This window comes from Gadus macrocephalus, chromosome 8, assembly GCF_031168955.1.
Source record: "Gadus macrocephalus chromosome 8, ASM3116895v1".
Lineage (NCBI taxonomy): Eukaryota > Metazoa > Chordata > Actinopteri > Gadiformes > Gadidae > Gadus > Gadus macrocephalus.
Genome location: NC_082389.1, coordinates 2680319 through 2698124, shown reverse-complemented (window position 1 = coordinate 2698124; position 17806 = coordinate 2680319). Strand labels below are relative to the sequence as shown.

Genomic DNA, 17806 nt, shown 5'->3' with positions numbered 1-17806 from the left:
TTGTTATTGAAATTCTGATTCCTGGCAAAAAAGCACAATGACTCCTCATGTTTCTTTAGAGTGGGTGTTTTTTGTGCTTTTTTTTTCGGGTCTCTTTTGTCTCGATACTAATGGACCAGATGCACTGATAAAATTCAACTGAATAGATTAATTAATAAATAACTGAACGAGCATCACATGACAGCCACCCGATAAAAAGCCACACTGTCGAGGAGAAGAGAAGAAAGAAACCAAAGAATGGGTTTTATTCAACAGCCAACGAGAGCCAACAAGTGAGAGAATGCATACTCAAATTCTCAAGAGACTAAATTAAGCACTGAGATACAATATAATACATTCCAACTGCAGACTGTATGGTGGGAACGGACGAATTTAATGGAACAGATTGATGGATGGATGCACAGAGGACGGGACAGACACAGATAAACAGCGGTAGATGGAAAGGCCAGGCGAAACCAAATTTGACCAAATTTCCATGCTTCCTCTACCACAATGGTGTCCTTCTCTAACAAGCCTACAGAACGACACAGCCTCAGTGCAAAGCCACCCACACACACACACAGACACACACAAAGAGACAAGGTGGCAAGCCGGTGAGGGAAAGAGCCTCCCATGGCACAGCAATAACTCCAAAATATGTCAGACTTAACAAGCTCTTCGCGCTCTCAAGTATGAAAGGAAATAACAAATGTCCCACCCGCAGAAAGACACGTCCACACACACACACACACACACACACACAGAGAGAGGCCAGACGAAGGCGTGCAGCGCCCTGCGAGTGCTTCATACAAAACGTGGGCAAGGCTTCAAACCGCAGAACGAGCTGGTTCAGGTGGGATTCCTCCTGCGTGCCAGGGCTGCGAATGCCCTCATCCACATTGTGAATTATTCCGAGTGATTCTCTCACTACATTATCTCATCGACCGTCTTCCACGACGCTTGAGCCGAGCCAGAGTTTTCCCCAGCCAAGGAAAGGGCGAAAAGGTTGAGGATGCCATGTCCACACCGGTCCTCCTGAACAGGAACCCCTGAGCAAGATGCCGTACCCGTTACTTAATTAGGTGAATATATTCTTATTTCGGAGGAATGAAACCAAAAGACCAAGTCCAGTCACATCCATCCGAATCACTCCCTCTATCAGTCACCAATGGACCTTAAACCCCCTGAGGCCGGTATAAAAACCAGAAACAAAATATACATAAAGAAATAAATTACATTTTGATTAACGGCTTAATAAATCGGTTAAAGACGTGAAAAGAAGGCCAAACATATTCGAGGCCTGCATTTTTGGGAAAGAGCAGGGAAGCCTTCAGAGGTAAGACGGCAACCCATAGTGTCTGATCTCTGTGCGTGCACACAGGATCCTCCCAACAAGAGAGAACTGCCTGCAGGCAAGAGCCTTCCATTAATCCATTCACACACGGCTAGCTTCTGCTGTGGAATATGTATTCTTTGCGATGGTGAGGGCCCGGTTCGGCATGCCCGTTTGCCAAGCAGGAATGCGTGATTGGCAGGTCCTGCCCCCTCCATCAACCTGATAGTTAGTTCTGAGTGCCTCAAGAGTTGGATTTAAATAATTTCCACCATGACTCAGTCACCGGTACCTGACTTTTGAAAAAAAAAAAAACACCCGTAATGAAACCTAGTCCCATAACCGCATAGTGGAAGAACCATGTTTCCCTTCCACAATTGTCACTTTCTGTGAAACTTCAGGTCGTCAGCATTTGTTCAGTGGCGATTTGGAGTGTGAGGGAAAAGCTCCCTTTATTGCATTTATTGCAGAACAGCTAGGAAGTTATTGGATGCTGATTAAACTATGAGACATTCAATCAAAAATACACACAGACACACACACACACAGCAGAGCCTTCACACAGCCAAGGAGATAGACAATAACACAAGTAACTTGGCCACACACACACACACACACACACACACACACAGAGAGAGAGAGAATGACATGAGAATGACAAAAAAAAGTGAAATTCCATTTCACTTTTCTTGGCGTAATAACAGCCTGTCCTTTGGCTCTCATGATGAATGTCGCCCCCCCCCCCCCCCCCCAACCACTTCCAGCCTGCCACACAAACACGCCAATCTGAAGCTCCCACATTGATTTGGGGATCCAGACAGTTAGTGGATTTCCATCATCTAACGTCCACGAGTCCTTGTCCTGATCAACTGTCAGTTGACCCATCCCCCCCACACACACACACACACAAGAACACAAACACACACGAACATGCAAAAAACCGATGCACATACACACCCACAAATGCAAAAACAGATGCTGACAGACACACACCAGAATATCACCATTTCCCCAGGAGCCACCTTTACCCAATTCGTCCTCCCTAGCTTGCATCATGATCTGGGTTGGCACCATCCTTGGGAGTTTCCTGAATGGCTGTGCACCTGAGCGTGCACAATGCTGCCATTGGGAAGGGAGAGTTGCATCGCTGTGTGTGTGTGTGTGTGTGTGTGTGTGTGTGTGTGTGTGTGTGTGTGTGTGTGTGTGTGTGTGTGTGTGTGTGTGTGTGTGTGTGTGTGTGTGTGTGTGTGTGTGTGTGTGTGTGTGTGTGTGTGTGTCCGAAAATGAAAGTATCTCGTATCTTTTTCAGTTTAGGGATTATCTCCATACATTTGTCCTTCAAATAAAATCAAACGCACACAGGATTATTGTTGAAAAAGGAAAATGTTTTTTTTTTTAATTATCATTCAGTGGGGAATTTTTAAAAACTGGAGGAATCACATCTATTTACAATTGCATGGAAACTATTCTCCTTTGTCTCTCCGCAGGATTGGCCAATCAGTAGTAGTCTTCTAGGTCAGCCTTTTCTCCCTGGTTCTGAATCTGCTGCTGCTTCTTGTACAGATCGGCAATCTACAGAGAGGTGAACACGGAACACAAAGATATGAGATGTTTTATTCACTTCGTCCCATTCCTTGATTGCACTTTGATACCCGTTAATGTTGGCCATAGTGTTAAATTAGCATTGTTAGCATTTCGTTGTTAGATTATGCTGCCGTTACCATTTTACCACCAACTACCCTTTTCATTGCAAAATAAGTCAGTAGCCTGTGATTAGCGAGCAATAGCGCTGGAATTAGCGAACCGTAGCATGAGGCATAAAGAGAACCGGCACCAACGTAAAACACAACACAAATCTCAATGAAACGACAGCGAGACATAAAGGCGGAGGGAGATAAAGAGATAGTGACCGAGAAAAGAGAGACAAACCACGATGTCCCTCTCATTTCTTATCACGAGAGAGCGAGAGAGAGCGAGGGCGAGAGAGCGAGAGAGAGCGAGGGCGAGAGAGCGAGCGAGCGCCGGTATAATACTCGAGGCAGTAGCAGGGCACGCCATAAAGTCAGGTCAGCGACACAGAACTAAATAAATATTAACAAAAAAAGGCCCGGGCTAAAAATAGCCGTCTGATTATTCATATCCCCGGCTTTGAAGTCTCACTCTCTCCTCACCCGCTTGACTCGGAGGCAAGCGCTTCTGTTCAAGCTAATCAAAGCTGCGGCGGTGGCGGCGGCGGCGTTGACGCCGCGGGGGCTACGCCATGCCCCCCCCCCCCCGCGTGCTTTAACGGCCGCCGTCGCCGCGTAAAGAGAAATCCCCTGATCCCCGCGAAGCATCGGGAGCTGCGTTGCCAGATTGGGCCGGATTTCCCCGCTCAACCCTGGCAACCCTGGCAACAGCCAGGGTTGCCAGGTTGAGCGGGGAAATCCGGCAACCCTGGCTACAGCCAAATCCGGCACCCTAGCCAGGGTTGCCAGGGTTGAGCGGGGGAAATCCGGCCCAATCTGGCAACGCTACTTTGGAGCGTGGCTCTGTATGATTTGGGGGGGGTGTTCATTCACCCCATCCGGGGCCCCCGTTTTGGGCTGAAAAAAGTGCGTTAATGTGTGCTGGAGCATCTCGTAGCCCCGCAGGGCTCAATTTGGAGAGGCCGTAAAAAAATAAACGTGGCGTAGTCTCGCTGTCTGCTCCAGGTTTATTACCTTTTGGATAGCTCGATGCTACGCAGCCACTGCTAGCCTTCTAAACCCCAGGTTTATTATCACCTTCCGATAGCTGGATGCTACATAGCCACAACCAGCTGTCCAAGCCCTGGTTTATTAACCTCAGATAGCTAGATGCTACGTAGCCATTCCTTAGCGGTCTACTCCCGGTTTAAGAACTTCAGATAGCTAGATGCTACGTAGCCATTCCTTAGCGATCTACTCCCGGTTTAAGAACTTCAGATAGCTAGATGCTACGTAGCCATTCCTTAGCGATCTACTCCCAGTTTGTTAACTTCAGATAGCTAGATGCTACGTAGCCATTCCTTAGCGATCTACTCCCGGTTTAAGAACTTCAGATAGCTAGATGCTACGTAGCCATTCCTTAGCGATCTACTCCCAGTTTGTTAACTTCAGATAGCTAGATGCTACGTAGCCATTCCTTAGCGATCTACTCCCGGTTTATTAACTTCAGATAGCTAGATGCTACGTAGCCATTCCTTAGCGGTTTACTCCTGGTTTATTAACTTCTGATAGCTAGATGCTACGTAGCCATTCCTTAGCGGTCTACTCCCGGTTTATTAACTTCAGATAGCTAGATGCTACGTAGCCATTCCTTAGCGGTTTACTCCTGGTTTATTAACTTCTGATAGCTAGATGCTACGTAGCCATTCCTTAGCGGTCTACTCCTGCTTTAATAACTGCAGATATCTAGATGCTACGCAAGCACCCCTATTTCTCTCCTCCTGGTTTATCACAGTGAGACAGCTAGCTACCGCCTAGCCACCCACTACCTCTCCATCCCTGGTTTATTACCTTCAGCCACAGAGCCAGCGTCGTAGGATAGACACAGGTGTGGCGCACGACACTAATTATGGGGATGCCCCTTTTTAATGCATCAGGGCACGGCTAGGAGGCTACCCTTGTGAGGATGTGCTGGTGTAACACCTTCAGGTAGCTAGCTGCCGCGTAGCATCCACTTGCTTTCTACCCCTGCTGGTATAATAGCTTCAGATAGCAGATGGGCACGGTTCGCAGAATTAGCCTCACAAGGGAAGCCTACTACCCCTGGCCCGGTACATAAACGGGGCGTCCAGGCCTGGAGCCACAGGGGGGGGAATGAAGGGAACTTCTACTGATTTACGGCGAGTGATATATACACCTCTTTACTGTTGTGCTGGCGAGGACTGCAGTCACTTTTAATGGGCTTTGCTTGGGTCTATTTTAGCGATATCGTTGCCATTGCCAAAGCAGATTAACCCTTGGTTTTGTGGCATTTTATTAATATATATAAAACTATGATCCAGTTATTATCGGTTCATATAGCATTGGGTTTGGCCGGTTCTTGAGCGTCATGGCGGCGCACTGGGTGCGTGTGTTGGTCATGATCGCACCACGTCGGCCCCGTGTCTGTCCCACGACGGTGACTTGGTGAAAGGCGTTCCGTTGCTCCCACACATGCCGGGAGGGGGGGGGGGGGGGGGGTGACTCACCTGCAAGCTGTTGGTGGCGTCTTCGGGCTTCTTGTCGTCTCTGATCCGCAGGAAGCGCGGGAAGCGCAGGGAAATGCCCTTCTCTGGGTCCGCCTGGTGGCAGACAGACAGTCAGACAGGCAGGCAGGCAGGCAGGCAGGCAGGCAGTCAGACAGGCAGGCAGGAGATGGGACGAGAAGAGGGGAGAGGGAGAGACAGACAGGCCGAGGGACAGACAGACAGTCAGTCAGACAGGCAGGAGACCAGGAAGACGGGAGAGAGAGAGAGAGAGAGACACAGACAGGCTGAGGGACAGTCAGACAGACAGACAGTCAGTCAGACAGACAGTCAGGAGACGGACCGAGATGACGAGAGAGCGACAGACGCGGGCGGAGGGGAGACGGGAGTGACAGGGGGACGGGGGGACGGATGACAGACGGGAACGGCGACGGAGACGGGGGAGGTGATGAAGACGGATGGGGGGGGGGGGAGACGGGACAGATGCAGACGGAGCGATAGAGGACAGCGGCGTGATGAACACAAGAGGAGGACGGAATGACAAGCGGGCGGGGGGGGAGGGAGGGAGACGGGGAGACGGGCGGAGAAGGAGGCGCAATTAGGCTGGTGGGAAGAGGGGGTACGGCGAGAGACGAGGGGAGAGGAGAGAGGAGAGAAGAGGGGGAACGGCGAGAGAGGAGGGGAGAGGAGAGAGGAGAGAAGAGGGGGTACGGCGAGAGACGAGGGGAGAGGAGAGAGGAGAGAGGAGGGGGTACGGCGAGAGAGGAGGGGAGAGGAGAGAGGAGAGAAGAGGGGGTACGGCGAGAGAAGAGAGGAGAGGAGAGCGACAGCAGGGAGGAGTCGTACTGGAGTGTGTAGTACTCTGGAACCCCTCCCCCCCTCCCCCCACAAATATGAGATCGTCTAGGACGCCACGGGTACTCAGTCATTCCCGCAGGCCGCAGACAGGATATCCGGCCCCTCATTCCGGCCCCTCCAGGGGTCAAAGCCGGGGGCCGTTCCATTAAAATCCCTCCGTTTTTAACTCGGCCGTTTATTAAATAACTGTCGTTAAGAGTCGCTAATTACACTCGTGATTTATGGACGCGGGAGAGAGAAAGAAAAGGAGGAAGAAAAAAAAATGAATAAAGTCATCGTCTACTGACCAATCCCATTCCGGCCTTGTAGATGGGGGACAGGGATAGGTCGGCACACTTGACCTCCCACACCTGGACGGCGTCCAGCCATACGTCGGGCTCTGTTGATTGGTCGACGCGGTAGTAGGCCCGGGGCTTGGGCAGAATGTGTTCCTGGAGGGGGGGGGGGGGGGGGGGGGGGGGGAAGAGGAGAGATGAGGGTCAGAGCAGAACAAGGAAGGAAGGACGGACGGACGGACGGACGGAAGGAAGGAAGGTAGGGGAAGGGAAGATAAAAGAAAGGAGTGATGAATGAGACGGAGTGGGAGAGAATAAGATAATCATCCAGAACGGAGGAATATTCCAACATAAAGAGGAGGAGGGCGAAAGAGCGAGCGCGAGAGAGAGGAGGAGGAGGAGGAGGATAAACGTGGACAATGCGTTCTTTGAGCGCCGCACCAAACCCACACCCCTTGTGATAATTGAGCTCTCCGCCACACGCATTCAAACGACAGAACCGCGACGCCAGCCAAGACCCCGCATACCAAAACTCTACAGCTGAAATAACTACCATTCTAGACGGCGGGATGAACGCGGCAATAACGGGGGGGGGGGGGGGGGAGACAGGAAGCAGGGGCTATGCGACACAGTCTGCTGTAAACGCCCGCACCGTGATTGACCCAGAGTTTTGTTGTCGCTCGCTCCGTCCTAATCGCCGTCGACCGCGGCGAGGTGCATGCAGCGAAAGATTGTTTTTCCTCCCCATGGCCACGTCCATTTGGCCGTGCGTCGGGAGGAGGCACTAGTTATGTCGGAGTGCGAGGGGCCCCCCGAGGTTGACCCTGGAGGGAGGACGATGGCCACTCTTAAGAGGTTTCTTCGTGGCTTTCGCTTTCGCCGCCACATCCTGCAACTTATTAAACATCCGCCATACAAACCATTAGCTATATATCAGCTCTTTTATTATCTTTTATACTTTGGGTTCCAGCGAGTCAACCCTCTCTCCTTCTGTGCACAGCAAGGGGCCGCTGAAGAACCAGGGTCACTTTAAAGTAAGACAGACCGGGAAAAAGCTTCTTGATAAATAAATAAGTGTGGCAGTGCTAGAGTGTGCAATTATTTTATAACGGAGATGTCTGCAGGCCCACGTCCGGCTCTCTGTCACTGTGCGCGCGCGTGCGTGCGTGCGTGCGTGTGTGTGTGCGTGTGCGCTAGTGTGTGCGTGCGTGCTAGTGTGTGTGTTCGCGTGCTAGTGTGTGTGTTCGCGTTTTAAGTCGTTGGACCTGCGGCGAAGCACAGGGCAGCATAGCAGGTCTGCTACTTCACCCCCCATCCCCCCCACCCAGCACCACCACCACCAGCACCACCACCAGCACCACCTCCACCCACCCAGCAGCAGTACCACCACCCATTCCCTTCCAGACAGGAAGACTTTATTAGGCCGGGGACTGCGAGGCGGACACCACTGTTGGGTTCCTGGGACGTCTCCAGAACCGCCGGCGTTGAGCATGAAGCCGTTGTGAACGGAGTCTTTGTCAAGAAATAATTATTTTATATAACTCGATTTGTTTTGCGGGGGAGAGGAATAGCGACAAGCAGGCAAGTTGTTGGTGTTGTTTTTTTGACAAATTGAATGATATGAGAGTTGACGAAATGGAAATAATCAAAACGCCCAACTAAGGTGCATTCTTGTGCATTCTTGATGAAATTACTTCATGGCTTTAGTGCTTTGGATTAGTAGTGGCCTTTTTGGCCACACCCCTGCACTCACACACACTGACAAACCCCAGACAGACACACACACACACTCTCCCCCAGACAGACACGCAATCTCCCCCAGACAGACACACACACACACACACTCTCCGCCAGACAGACACGCAATCTCCCCCAGACAGACTGACACACACACGTTGTACCTTCAAGAACTTGTAATGCTGCTCTAGATCTTCATCCTTGAAGCCCGTCCCAATCTGAGGAAGATGAAGTGAGGATGTTAATAAAACACACACAAAGTCACACACAGTGAGACAGTAGAACACAGCACATCCCAGAGTGCCCAAATACTCTACCCCGCCTCAAGCGATGTATCACCTCTCAAAGACTTTAACCCCCCCCCCCCCGAGAGACAGACACACACACACACACACACACACACACACACACACACACACACACACACACACACACACACACACACACACACACACACACACACACACACACACACACACACACAAAGCAATTAAGACATAGTGGGTCTGATTGATGACAGGAGTCCCCGTCTCCCTGCAGGCTGGCTCAAAGGCACTAAGGTCACTGGCCACCTCCTTTTGTTTCGAGTGGTGAAAGGACCTTTACAGGAATGCCCAGTGTTCTGCAAAAAAGTTGCCTTTCTACCCCCATGACTGCATGCGGTCCTTTCTCTCCCATAGGGAGTCTGCACCGGGAGCCATTTGCTCCAACAATCGTTCATGTTTTGTTTTTTATCCGTTGTCGAAGGGACGCCAGAAATACACAGCATGACATCACCTCAGAAAGCCATGAAAGGAATCTAGGGAAACAGAGACTCGATCTGAGACGTCTCTGGTATTTCCTTCATGTTTAAGGGACCCTGCAACAAATGAGGACATCACTGATGCACTGGAACAGGGTGCCAGGGAAGGGGGGGTGGGGGGGGGGTTGGCATCATCGAATCTCACCACCCTGAACAATTAGCGGGTTCTCTGGAGAAGGGAAGGAGGGTGATCTGAACCAGGTAGCATTGGCTAGCATACGGGCGGCGCCGTGGCACGCGGACAATACACGACTTATCTTTCGCTACAGTCACGCTTCTAAGCCCCTCCTGCCCCCGTGCAATCTAAGAAGGTCACACACACACACACACACACACACACACACACACACACCGTCAGTAGAACACACACAGTCAGTCGGTAGAACACACACAGTCAGTAGAACACACACAGTCAGTCGGTAGAACACACACAGTCAGTAGAACACACACACACACACACACCTTGCAGACGGACTGGAACTCCTCGCCTTCGTCGTCGTAGCAGGCCAGCAGGAACCCCCCGTAGGCACCCGCTCGCTTGCCCTTGCCCATGTAGGCTCCGATCACGCAGAGGTCCATGGTGTCACCCACCCCGTCCAGGTAGTCCTTCTTCAGCTGCAGGAGGGGGGGGAGAGACAGCGGCGGTCATACACAGCCCCTCTGGGTCTATTCTGCTCATAAGCACAGCGACGGGCAATGGTCACATCTTCGTTTTACTGCGTCGCCACATTAGGTCGATGGCTGTACTTCAACGGTTTAAGACCCAATCCTATTTCTACCCCTTACCCCTTCAAAACAAGGGGGAGGGGTAAGGGGTAGAAAGGGGATTGGGCCTTACTATGCTGGAATCGCAGGGCACTAGGGCTGTCACTTTTTATTCGAAGTTCGAATATTCGTTCGAAGGTGGGGTGAAAAATTCGAATTCGAAGTGTAAAAATGCGCTATAAAGAAGAGAGCGGCGAGTGGCTTCTCCTCAATAAAGCGGCCCTCCTGGATCCCCGCTTCTCCCGGTTAGTCCACCTTTCCCCTGCACAGAAACATCTCGTGACTGAAAGCCTCTCACACGAGCTCACTGAAACGGAGACCGACACTGATCGTCGCACACGACAGGGAGAAAAGTCCGCTGCTGCGCTGGGCGCGATGGGCAGCCTGTTTGGGGACTTATACAGCACGGCTGACACAAGCAGCTGCAACGGTAACGGAGAGCTGCGAGACTACTTGTAATTTTCTTTCCGTAAGGAATAAAACGAGCAGCATGCCGTGTTGGAGGTCGGCCTCACAGATTGTTCGTTTATATAGGCTGCGACGCTGCGTGCCATGGACGACATGCGCTCCGCATATCGCGCTCCGAGCAGTTATTGTTAATGTGTAAAAGACAGCCGCACTTGTGTGTCGGAGCTTCCTCTTGTTGTGTTTACAAATGTGTTATCAAAGATGTGTTTTTATCCTGTGCTGTTATGAATTCAGTAGGTATACGTGATTTCCACAATAAATCGTGTTGTGTTCTATGGGGGGGGGGGGGGGCTCTCGAATGTATTCGAATGTATTCGAATTAATTATGGACATTCGAAATTCGTTCGAATTTCATTTTTGGAAAAAGTGACAGCCCTACAGGGCACTGATACAGAACCCTGTCCCTCACAGTAAGACTGCCTCGTACCTCCCCCCCCTCCACTAAACTACTTCATGTGGGGAAACCCTGAAACCGTTGGAGCATTGTTGACCAATCAGCATCAGATATGTCACCAGGCTTTGGTCCAAACATATATAACGTTTACAGACCCGGCCGCCGTCATTGGGACTTCGTTGGTGACCACGGTCCTTTACTTATCCGGGTTCCTTCGACTGTAAAATACCACGTCGTCGCTTCTTACCCAAAGTTCCACTCCGAGTTTAACGTTTGACTTTTCTGAGCGAGGGGGAGAATAATCCTATCTGTTTTCTGCCGGGTCGGAGCCTTGTTAAAAGGTTAAATGCAAAGTTCCTCCGCGCGAACGGCCCGCGCCACATCGCCGCATTACAACAAATGTTCACAAACAATGCAAATTAATTGTGATTTTCACTGGCGGACACGCACGCCACACACACACACACACACACACACACACACACACACACACACACACACACACACACACACACACACACACACACACACACACACACACACACACACACACACACACACACACACACACACACACACACACACTCTACAGTTTGCCCTTTTCCCATGCTTTGCTGTGTGTGTCTGTGTGTGTGTGTCGGTGTGTGTGTCTGTGTGTGTGTCTGTGTGTGTGTCGGTGTGTGTGTCGGTGTGTGTGTCTGTGTGTGTGTCGGTGTGTGTGTCTGTGTGTGTGTCTGTGTGTGTGTGTGTCTGTGTGTGTGTCTGTGTGTGCGTCGGTGTGTGCGTCTGCAGAGTATGAGTGTACTATGAAACCCCTTCAGTTTCTGAGCATCACAGGTGAATTGTGGGCGTCGCATCGCGCCGTCTTCAATGGACGTCCTTAATGAGGTTTTTGTCGGCGTGAACGGACAAATGCATCAGACCTTTCTCTATAATCACGCTTTTGTCGCGGTTTGTGTGTGCAATGGAGGATAGTGCATTTCAACCATCGCTGCCCTACTTCTGTGTTTGGGCGTGTGCGCGCGTATGCGTGTTTAAGCGTGTATATGTGTTTGGGCGTGTGCGCGCGTATGCGTGTTTAAGCGTGTATATGTGTTTGGCCGTGCGTGCGTGTATGTGTATGTGGGCATGCGTGTGTGCGTGTATGTCTGTATGTCGGTTTGGCCGTGCGTGCACGTGTCCTCATTCACTCCCTCTCTCACTGCATTACGGTGGGGAGCATGCGGAACAAAAAGCCCCATCCCGACAACGTGTAAACAGCTCTTGATCCTCTGTCTCTGGGGGGGGGGGGGGGGCGTTTGGCTCCAGCATTGGTTGACTGTTGATTCAGGGGAGCCCAGGGCATCGTCCCCAAGAGGCTCTCACCCCCCAGTCAGGACCGGCCCGCAGGTCGGCTGACACAAAAGTGTGTGTGTGGGGGGGGGGGGGGGGGAGGGGGTTTTCAGGAGGGGGTGTTGAAGCGGCTGTGATGGTCTTGGATTGAACACAGGGGGACACGGGAATGTCGGGGTATTACGCGGACGCACGTGTAGAGACAACGTGAGGCAGCGTGGATTCCCCCACCCGCGCACGCCACGGTATTTAACAGGTAGGAGCGGTGTAATTCGATTGTGTAGTCACGCTCGCCAGCCCCGTGTTCGCCCCGTCACGGGTCTCTCCATGAAGTGCCGTGATTAGATCGGGTCGGAATATGTGACGAACGATAACTTTCCCCCCCGCCATGCTTTGCCGAACAGGTGAGTAATGCGATGTGAAAAGTCAGCTTTCATTTCGCTCGTTCGGATTCGAGACTGAGAACGCGGAGTTAGTCGTGCCATTAACCTCCGGGGGCAAGACGTGCGTCTGTTGAACGTTACAACATTTTTGTTTTGTGGTGGAACTCGAGAGACCGACTCTGAGCGAAGAGGCAAACATAGCAAAATTGATACACACCTGCACTAGAAAATGCAGTCGGTCGATGTGTGACACACGCAGGCAGCATTAGCAGTCGTGTCGGGCTGCCTTGTTCCTACCTTGAGCCAGTTGTGAGAGCGCTTGGCGATTTCATAAGTGGCATCCTTTTCGAGCGTCTTCACCATCAACCCCTCGCAGGAATCTGAATGAGGACACACACCCACACACACACACACACACACACGCACACATTATACAACACGACTTCAGCCGAAAGACAGAAAGGAAATGAACTGATTAGGTTTCAGATATGTGGAGAGTCTTAGTTCTTGACCGCACACACTCCATCCATCCATCTCTCTATCTCTCTCTCTCTCACACACATTTCGCCAAAGTGACAATTGCAAAAAGCATGCGGAGATACAGAAGTGAAAAAAATAAACGTATACATCCCGCATAGTGAGCGAAAACAGATTTAGGGACAAATGGAAACGGGAAACAAAGAATCAGACAACCATATAACACACACACAGGTTCAATTTCCGCAGAACCATAAAGGTTCACGACTGCGTCGACGCGTCTGCGTGGTCCTTGCTTTGCGTGACGTGGGACCGTAATCAGCCCTTAAGTATATGGGGGGGGGGGGGGGGGGGGGTTCTCCGCCACACCCACCTTTTACAGACTGCTCCAGGAACTCTCCGATGGCCTCCGTGTTGTCCGAGTCGATGTAGCGGGCGAACACAAACTCCCCCTCCGTCTCCGAGAAGCTCTCCTTCAGCAGAGCCCGGCGCCGGGACAGCGGCTGGCGCACCAGGGACTGCACACATGCACACACACACACACACACACACGGAAAGACAGACACACACACACAAACACCACCAAATTGCACACCATTATAATCATTTTCTCATCATAGCTCCAAGCATCCTAATCATTATGGGCCAAATGCTTAGTGACCCGAATACACACACACACACACACACACACACACACACACACACACACAAAAGCACTTTACGAGGCAAACACACGCACACCACAAAGATGCTTGTTGACAATGATCCCAAACACACGCATGCGCGCACACACACACACACACAGGCAGTGCTGTGAGTAGAACTCTAACTACAGGCTCATGTCGCCTCCGATGGCACACACAAACCCATAACAACACACACACACACACGCGCCAGAGGGGAGGGGAGGGAGGGAGAATGATCCGGTAATGACGCCCCCCCCCCCCTCCCTCGGTGGAGCGATGTTTGGACACCAACAGCACTCGGCATGTTGCCGGGGCAGGACAGGACGTGCACGCATGATCGCGCGGGCGCACACACACACACACACACACACACACACACACACACACACACACACACACACACACACACACACACACACACACACACACACACACACACACACACACACACACACACACACACACACAAGAAAACAACAGAAGGATGAACTAAACGATGGCCTGAGAAGCGTGTGATGAGACCGCGAGAGAGAGAGAGACGCCGGGCGAGGAGGCGTGTCCTGCTGACAAGAGGCGGGGAAACGCCAGCCAATCAGAGCGGAGGGGACGGCGCTCACCTCGCCGTTGAGGTACAGCAGGTCGAAGGCGTAGATGCACACCTGGACCTTGATCTCGGAGGCATCGACGTCCTGTGAGGGACACACACACACACACACACACACACACACACACACTTTTATTAGCAGGAAGAAAATAACACGCGCAAGCACACACACATCCATATATACATATCCATAGCACCTCACCAGCATCCTCGAGTGTATGCGTTAAACGCACCGCGCTTTGATAGTCTTCCATTAAGCTCCTTCATTTTTTATAATGCACTTATAATGCCCAACATACGCTAAACATCAAATGCCTACCGCCACCTAAGGTTTCTCACACACACACACGGAAATTAATTCAATGATTTATTTCGCCCCTCCCGTCTCCCTCCGTTGCTCTCTCTCTAACCCTGCCCCCCCCCCCACCCTTCATATCTCGAGCCTCCCCCTCTCCCCCCCCCCCTCTCTCTCTCTCTCATCTCCTCCCTCATCCCTTTGGCCTTGTGTCGCTTAACCTCCCTCACTAATTGTTATTCCACATTCCTACAAACGTTGTTTCCATTACGGCCGCGAGCGAACGCCGCTGCGGTTCAGACAGGCTACGGCGGCGGCAACGCAGCGCGTGCGTCCGTACCGCCGTCCGTCCGTCCGTCCAGCCCTCCCAAAGAGATTTGAGTATAATCAAAATCCCCCTCCACTGTTTAGCTCCCTCATTAAATCGGCACAGACAGTCACACACACCTCCCCCTCGCCCCCCGGTCCATCTCACTGTTCATCCATCATCCGTCGCAAACTTCCCTCCATCTGTCCAATCTGAGGCTCTGCTCGTTCTCTCCCCACGCCGACACAGAACCGCCGTGTATCTCCCCCGGGCGTCCACCTGTCCCCGAGGTACCTTTCTCTTGCGCGTGGTGAGGACCTGGAAGGGCTGGATCTGCTTCTTCTCCCGGTCCCAGGCCACGGCCTCAGAGTCCAGCACACACGACACCACCGAGTCCTTCTTCATCTGGAGGGACGGGAGAGGGAGAGGGAGAGGAAGAGGAAGGAAGGGTGGGTTGGTTTGTGTTTATGAGAGTGAGTGAGTGAGTGTCGTCTGTGTGTATTGAGAGCATGCTTTTGCATACGAGAGTGAGCGAGTGTTTGTTTGTGTATATTGAGAGCATGGTTGTGAGTTTGTGTTTATGAGTGTGTGTTGAGAGAGTAGATATGTGTTGAAAGATAGTGCGCTATAGTATAGAGTGTTTTGTCAAGAAAGTGTTTGCGTGAGGAGGGGATAGAGTCGTTTCAGCTGAGGGCTGCTATGAAAAAAATTATAATTGAGATTTTTTTTCAGTGATTGCGATCACTTATTGCGATTATCGATAACGAACAAGATTTCGATTACTATGCAATCAATCGTGCAGCCCTGGCAGCAGGTGAAGGTAAACTCAAGGTGAAAATTAAGCGACGCGCGTCTAAAGTGCCTTTAGGAGCATAAACAAACCACTCCACCGGAGACCGCGCTCAGTCTCGGAGGCCCCTCAGACTATCTCAACTGTTTGACGACAGAGCGAGAGGGAGAAGGAGGGAAGGCGAGCGAGTGACTGAGCAAACCAAGAGACAAATGAGAGATGATGGGAGGCGAGCGGACCCAAGATAAACACGCACAGCTCGCCCAAAACCTAATTTGAGTACATTAGCATTTGAGACGGGACGCATTAAGAGACCGAGAGGAGATGAGTGAGGGCAGGAGGGAAGAATGGAGTAGAATGGAAATAGGAAGAAGCCGAGTAATGGACACTCGGTGGCATGGACAGAGGTAGGGGAGACAGCTGAGTGGTAACCACGGGAGAGGACGACTACAAAGCAAAAAAAAAAAAAAAAAAAAAAAAAAGAAGAAGAAGAAAGACCAGACGGACGTGAAAAGGAAGAACGGCCCTCGACGGACAAAGGAGCAGGCAGAAACCGCGAGATGGAGAGACACAGAGGGCAGGACACGCGAGGACTCGTGAGCAGTGAGCGCGCGGTACAGGCAAGGGGGGGGCAAGCAGGAGACGAGTTAAGTGAAGGAGTGAGTGAGTGTGTGAGCGAGTGGGAGCGAGCCGGGGGAATTCAGTGAACACCAGCGGGCGGGACAGACCCTCGCCTGCCTCACCAGCGGCCCTTTAGACAACACCCCTAGTGCCCCCCCCCCCCCCCCCGCCACACAAACACACAGACAGCTGGACCGGCTCCGAGGCGGTGTACCTTGGGGATGCGTGCGATGATGTCGGGGTACTTGCTGGTGTTGTCCTCCTGGTTACGGCTGAACACCCGCACCTCTCCGCTCTCTAGGATATGGATCTGTTTGCGGGGGGGGGGGGGGGGGGAATTGGATGTTTTTTTGATGAGAAAAGGTCGGATGGGGACACACGCACGCACGCACGACATTGGGCGTTCTAAACCATGTTCGAAATGTAAATGTAAAATAGCAATTTGCGACGTCATTGAGTGAGGCGATGAGCACTCTACCGGCTGTGGGATCTATCGAGGACGCATGCATTAGGCCCAATTATGGGCAAGTGAGGGACATTTCCTTCCATTTTTAGACACACAGTTTGTTGCCTGAATAACACACACACACACAGATGTTAGCACACACACACACACACACACACACACACACACACACACACACAGATGAAGCACACACACACACACCTGCCCACACCACGTCCATTTCCTAGCCGTTCGAAGGTCGTCAATCAAAACAAATGGCAACACTTTCAATTGCACATGAAAACACACACACACACACACACACACAGTGTGGCAGTAATGTAAAAAATACCAGCAACACACTGAGGACGGTTTAATTAAGCAGCGAGCCACGAGGCCCCCTGCTGGCCGCGTGGAGTCATGACTACTGCAGTGAGGACCACAGGGAGTCAGAAAAGTACGTCACCCTTCTTCGCTCAAACCCCCCCCCCTCCCTTCCTACGTGCTGTGTCTCTGTCACACCCTCAGTGCCTCCCTCCTCCCTCACAACAACCTCACCACATGCATTACCCTCTCTCTCTCTCTCCCCTCCCCCCCCTTCAATTCATTTCAGTTCAAAGACACCTAATTGGCATGACTGTAGCAGAATTAACAACAACGCCAGAGGGGATTCAGTCTACCGGCGCTGTATTGACCGCCCTCTCTCCCTCTGTCCACAACTGTCCTTCTCTTTGTTGCTTTAATTCCTCCTTCTCTTCCACTCTTCTCTCCCGTCTCACTAAAGGCACAGGCAGGCAGGCAGGCCACACACACAGGCAGGCAGGCAGGCAGGCAGGCAGGCAGGCAGGCAGGCAGGCAGGCCACACACACACACACACACACACACACACACACACACACACACACACACACACACACACACACACACACACACACACACACACACACACACACACACACACACACACACACACACACACACACACACACTAGGAGAGGCAGCCTGCTCTAACCTCAACAGCCTGAAGCGAACGCAGAGCTTTTACCAGCTCTTGGAGGAAGA

The 17806-nt window shown here is 51.7% G+C and overlaps 1 protein-coding gene across 1 annotated transcript in view; it reads right to left on the bottom strand.

Moving 5' to 3' along the window:
- Window positions 1-2676: 2676 nt before the first annotated feature.
- Window positions 2677-17806, bottom strand: part of lig1 (ligase I, DNA, ATP-dependent) — a 40139-nt gene continuing 25009 nt past the window's right edge. Inside the window, exons 18-27 of the mRNA XM_060060005.1 lie at window positions 16513-16608; window positions 15182-15292; window positions 14299-14370; window positions 13369-13513; window positions 12816-12898; window positions 9639-9791; window positions 8539-8592; window positions 6650-6793; window positions 5508-5600; window positions 2677-2884 (exon numbers count right to left, since the gene is read on the bottom strand). Coding sequence (XP_059915988.1) covers window positions 2810-2884; window positions 5508-5600; window positions 6650-6793; window positions 8539-8592; window positions 9639-9791; window positions 12816-12898; window positions 13369-13513; window positions 14299-14370; window positions 15182-15292; window positions 16513-16608 — 1026 coding nt within the window. The 3' untranslated portion in view covers window positions 2677-2809. The remainder of the gene's footprint in view (window positions 2885-5507; window positions 5601-6649; window positions 6794-8538; window positions 8593-9638; window positions 9792-12815; window positions 12899-13368; window positions 13514-14298; window positions 14371-15181; window positions 15293-16512; window positions 16609-17806) is intronic.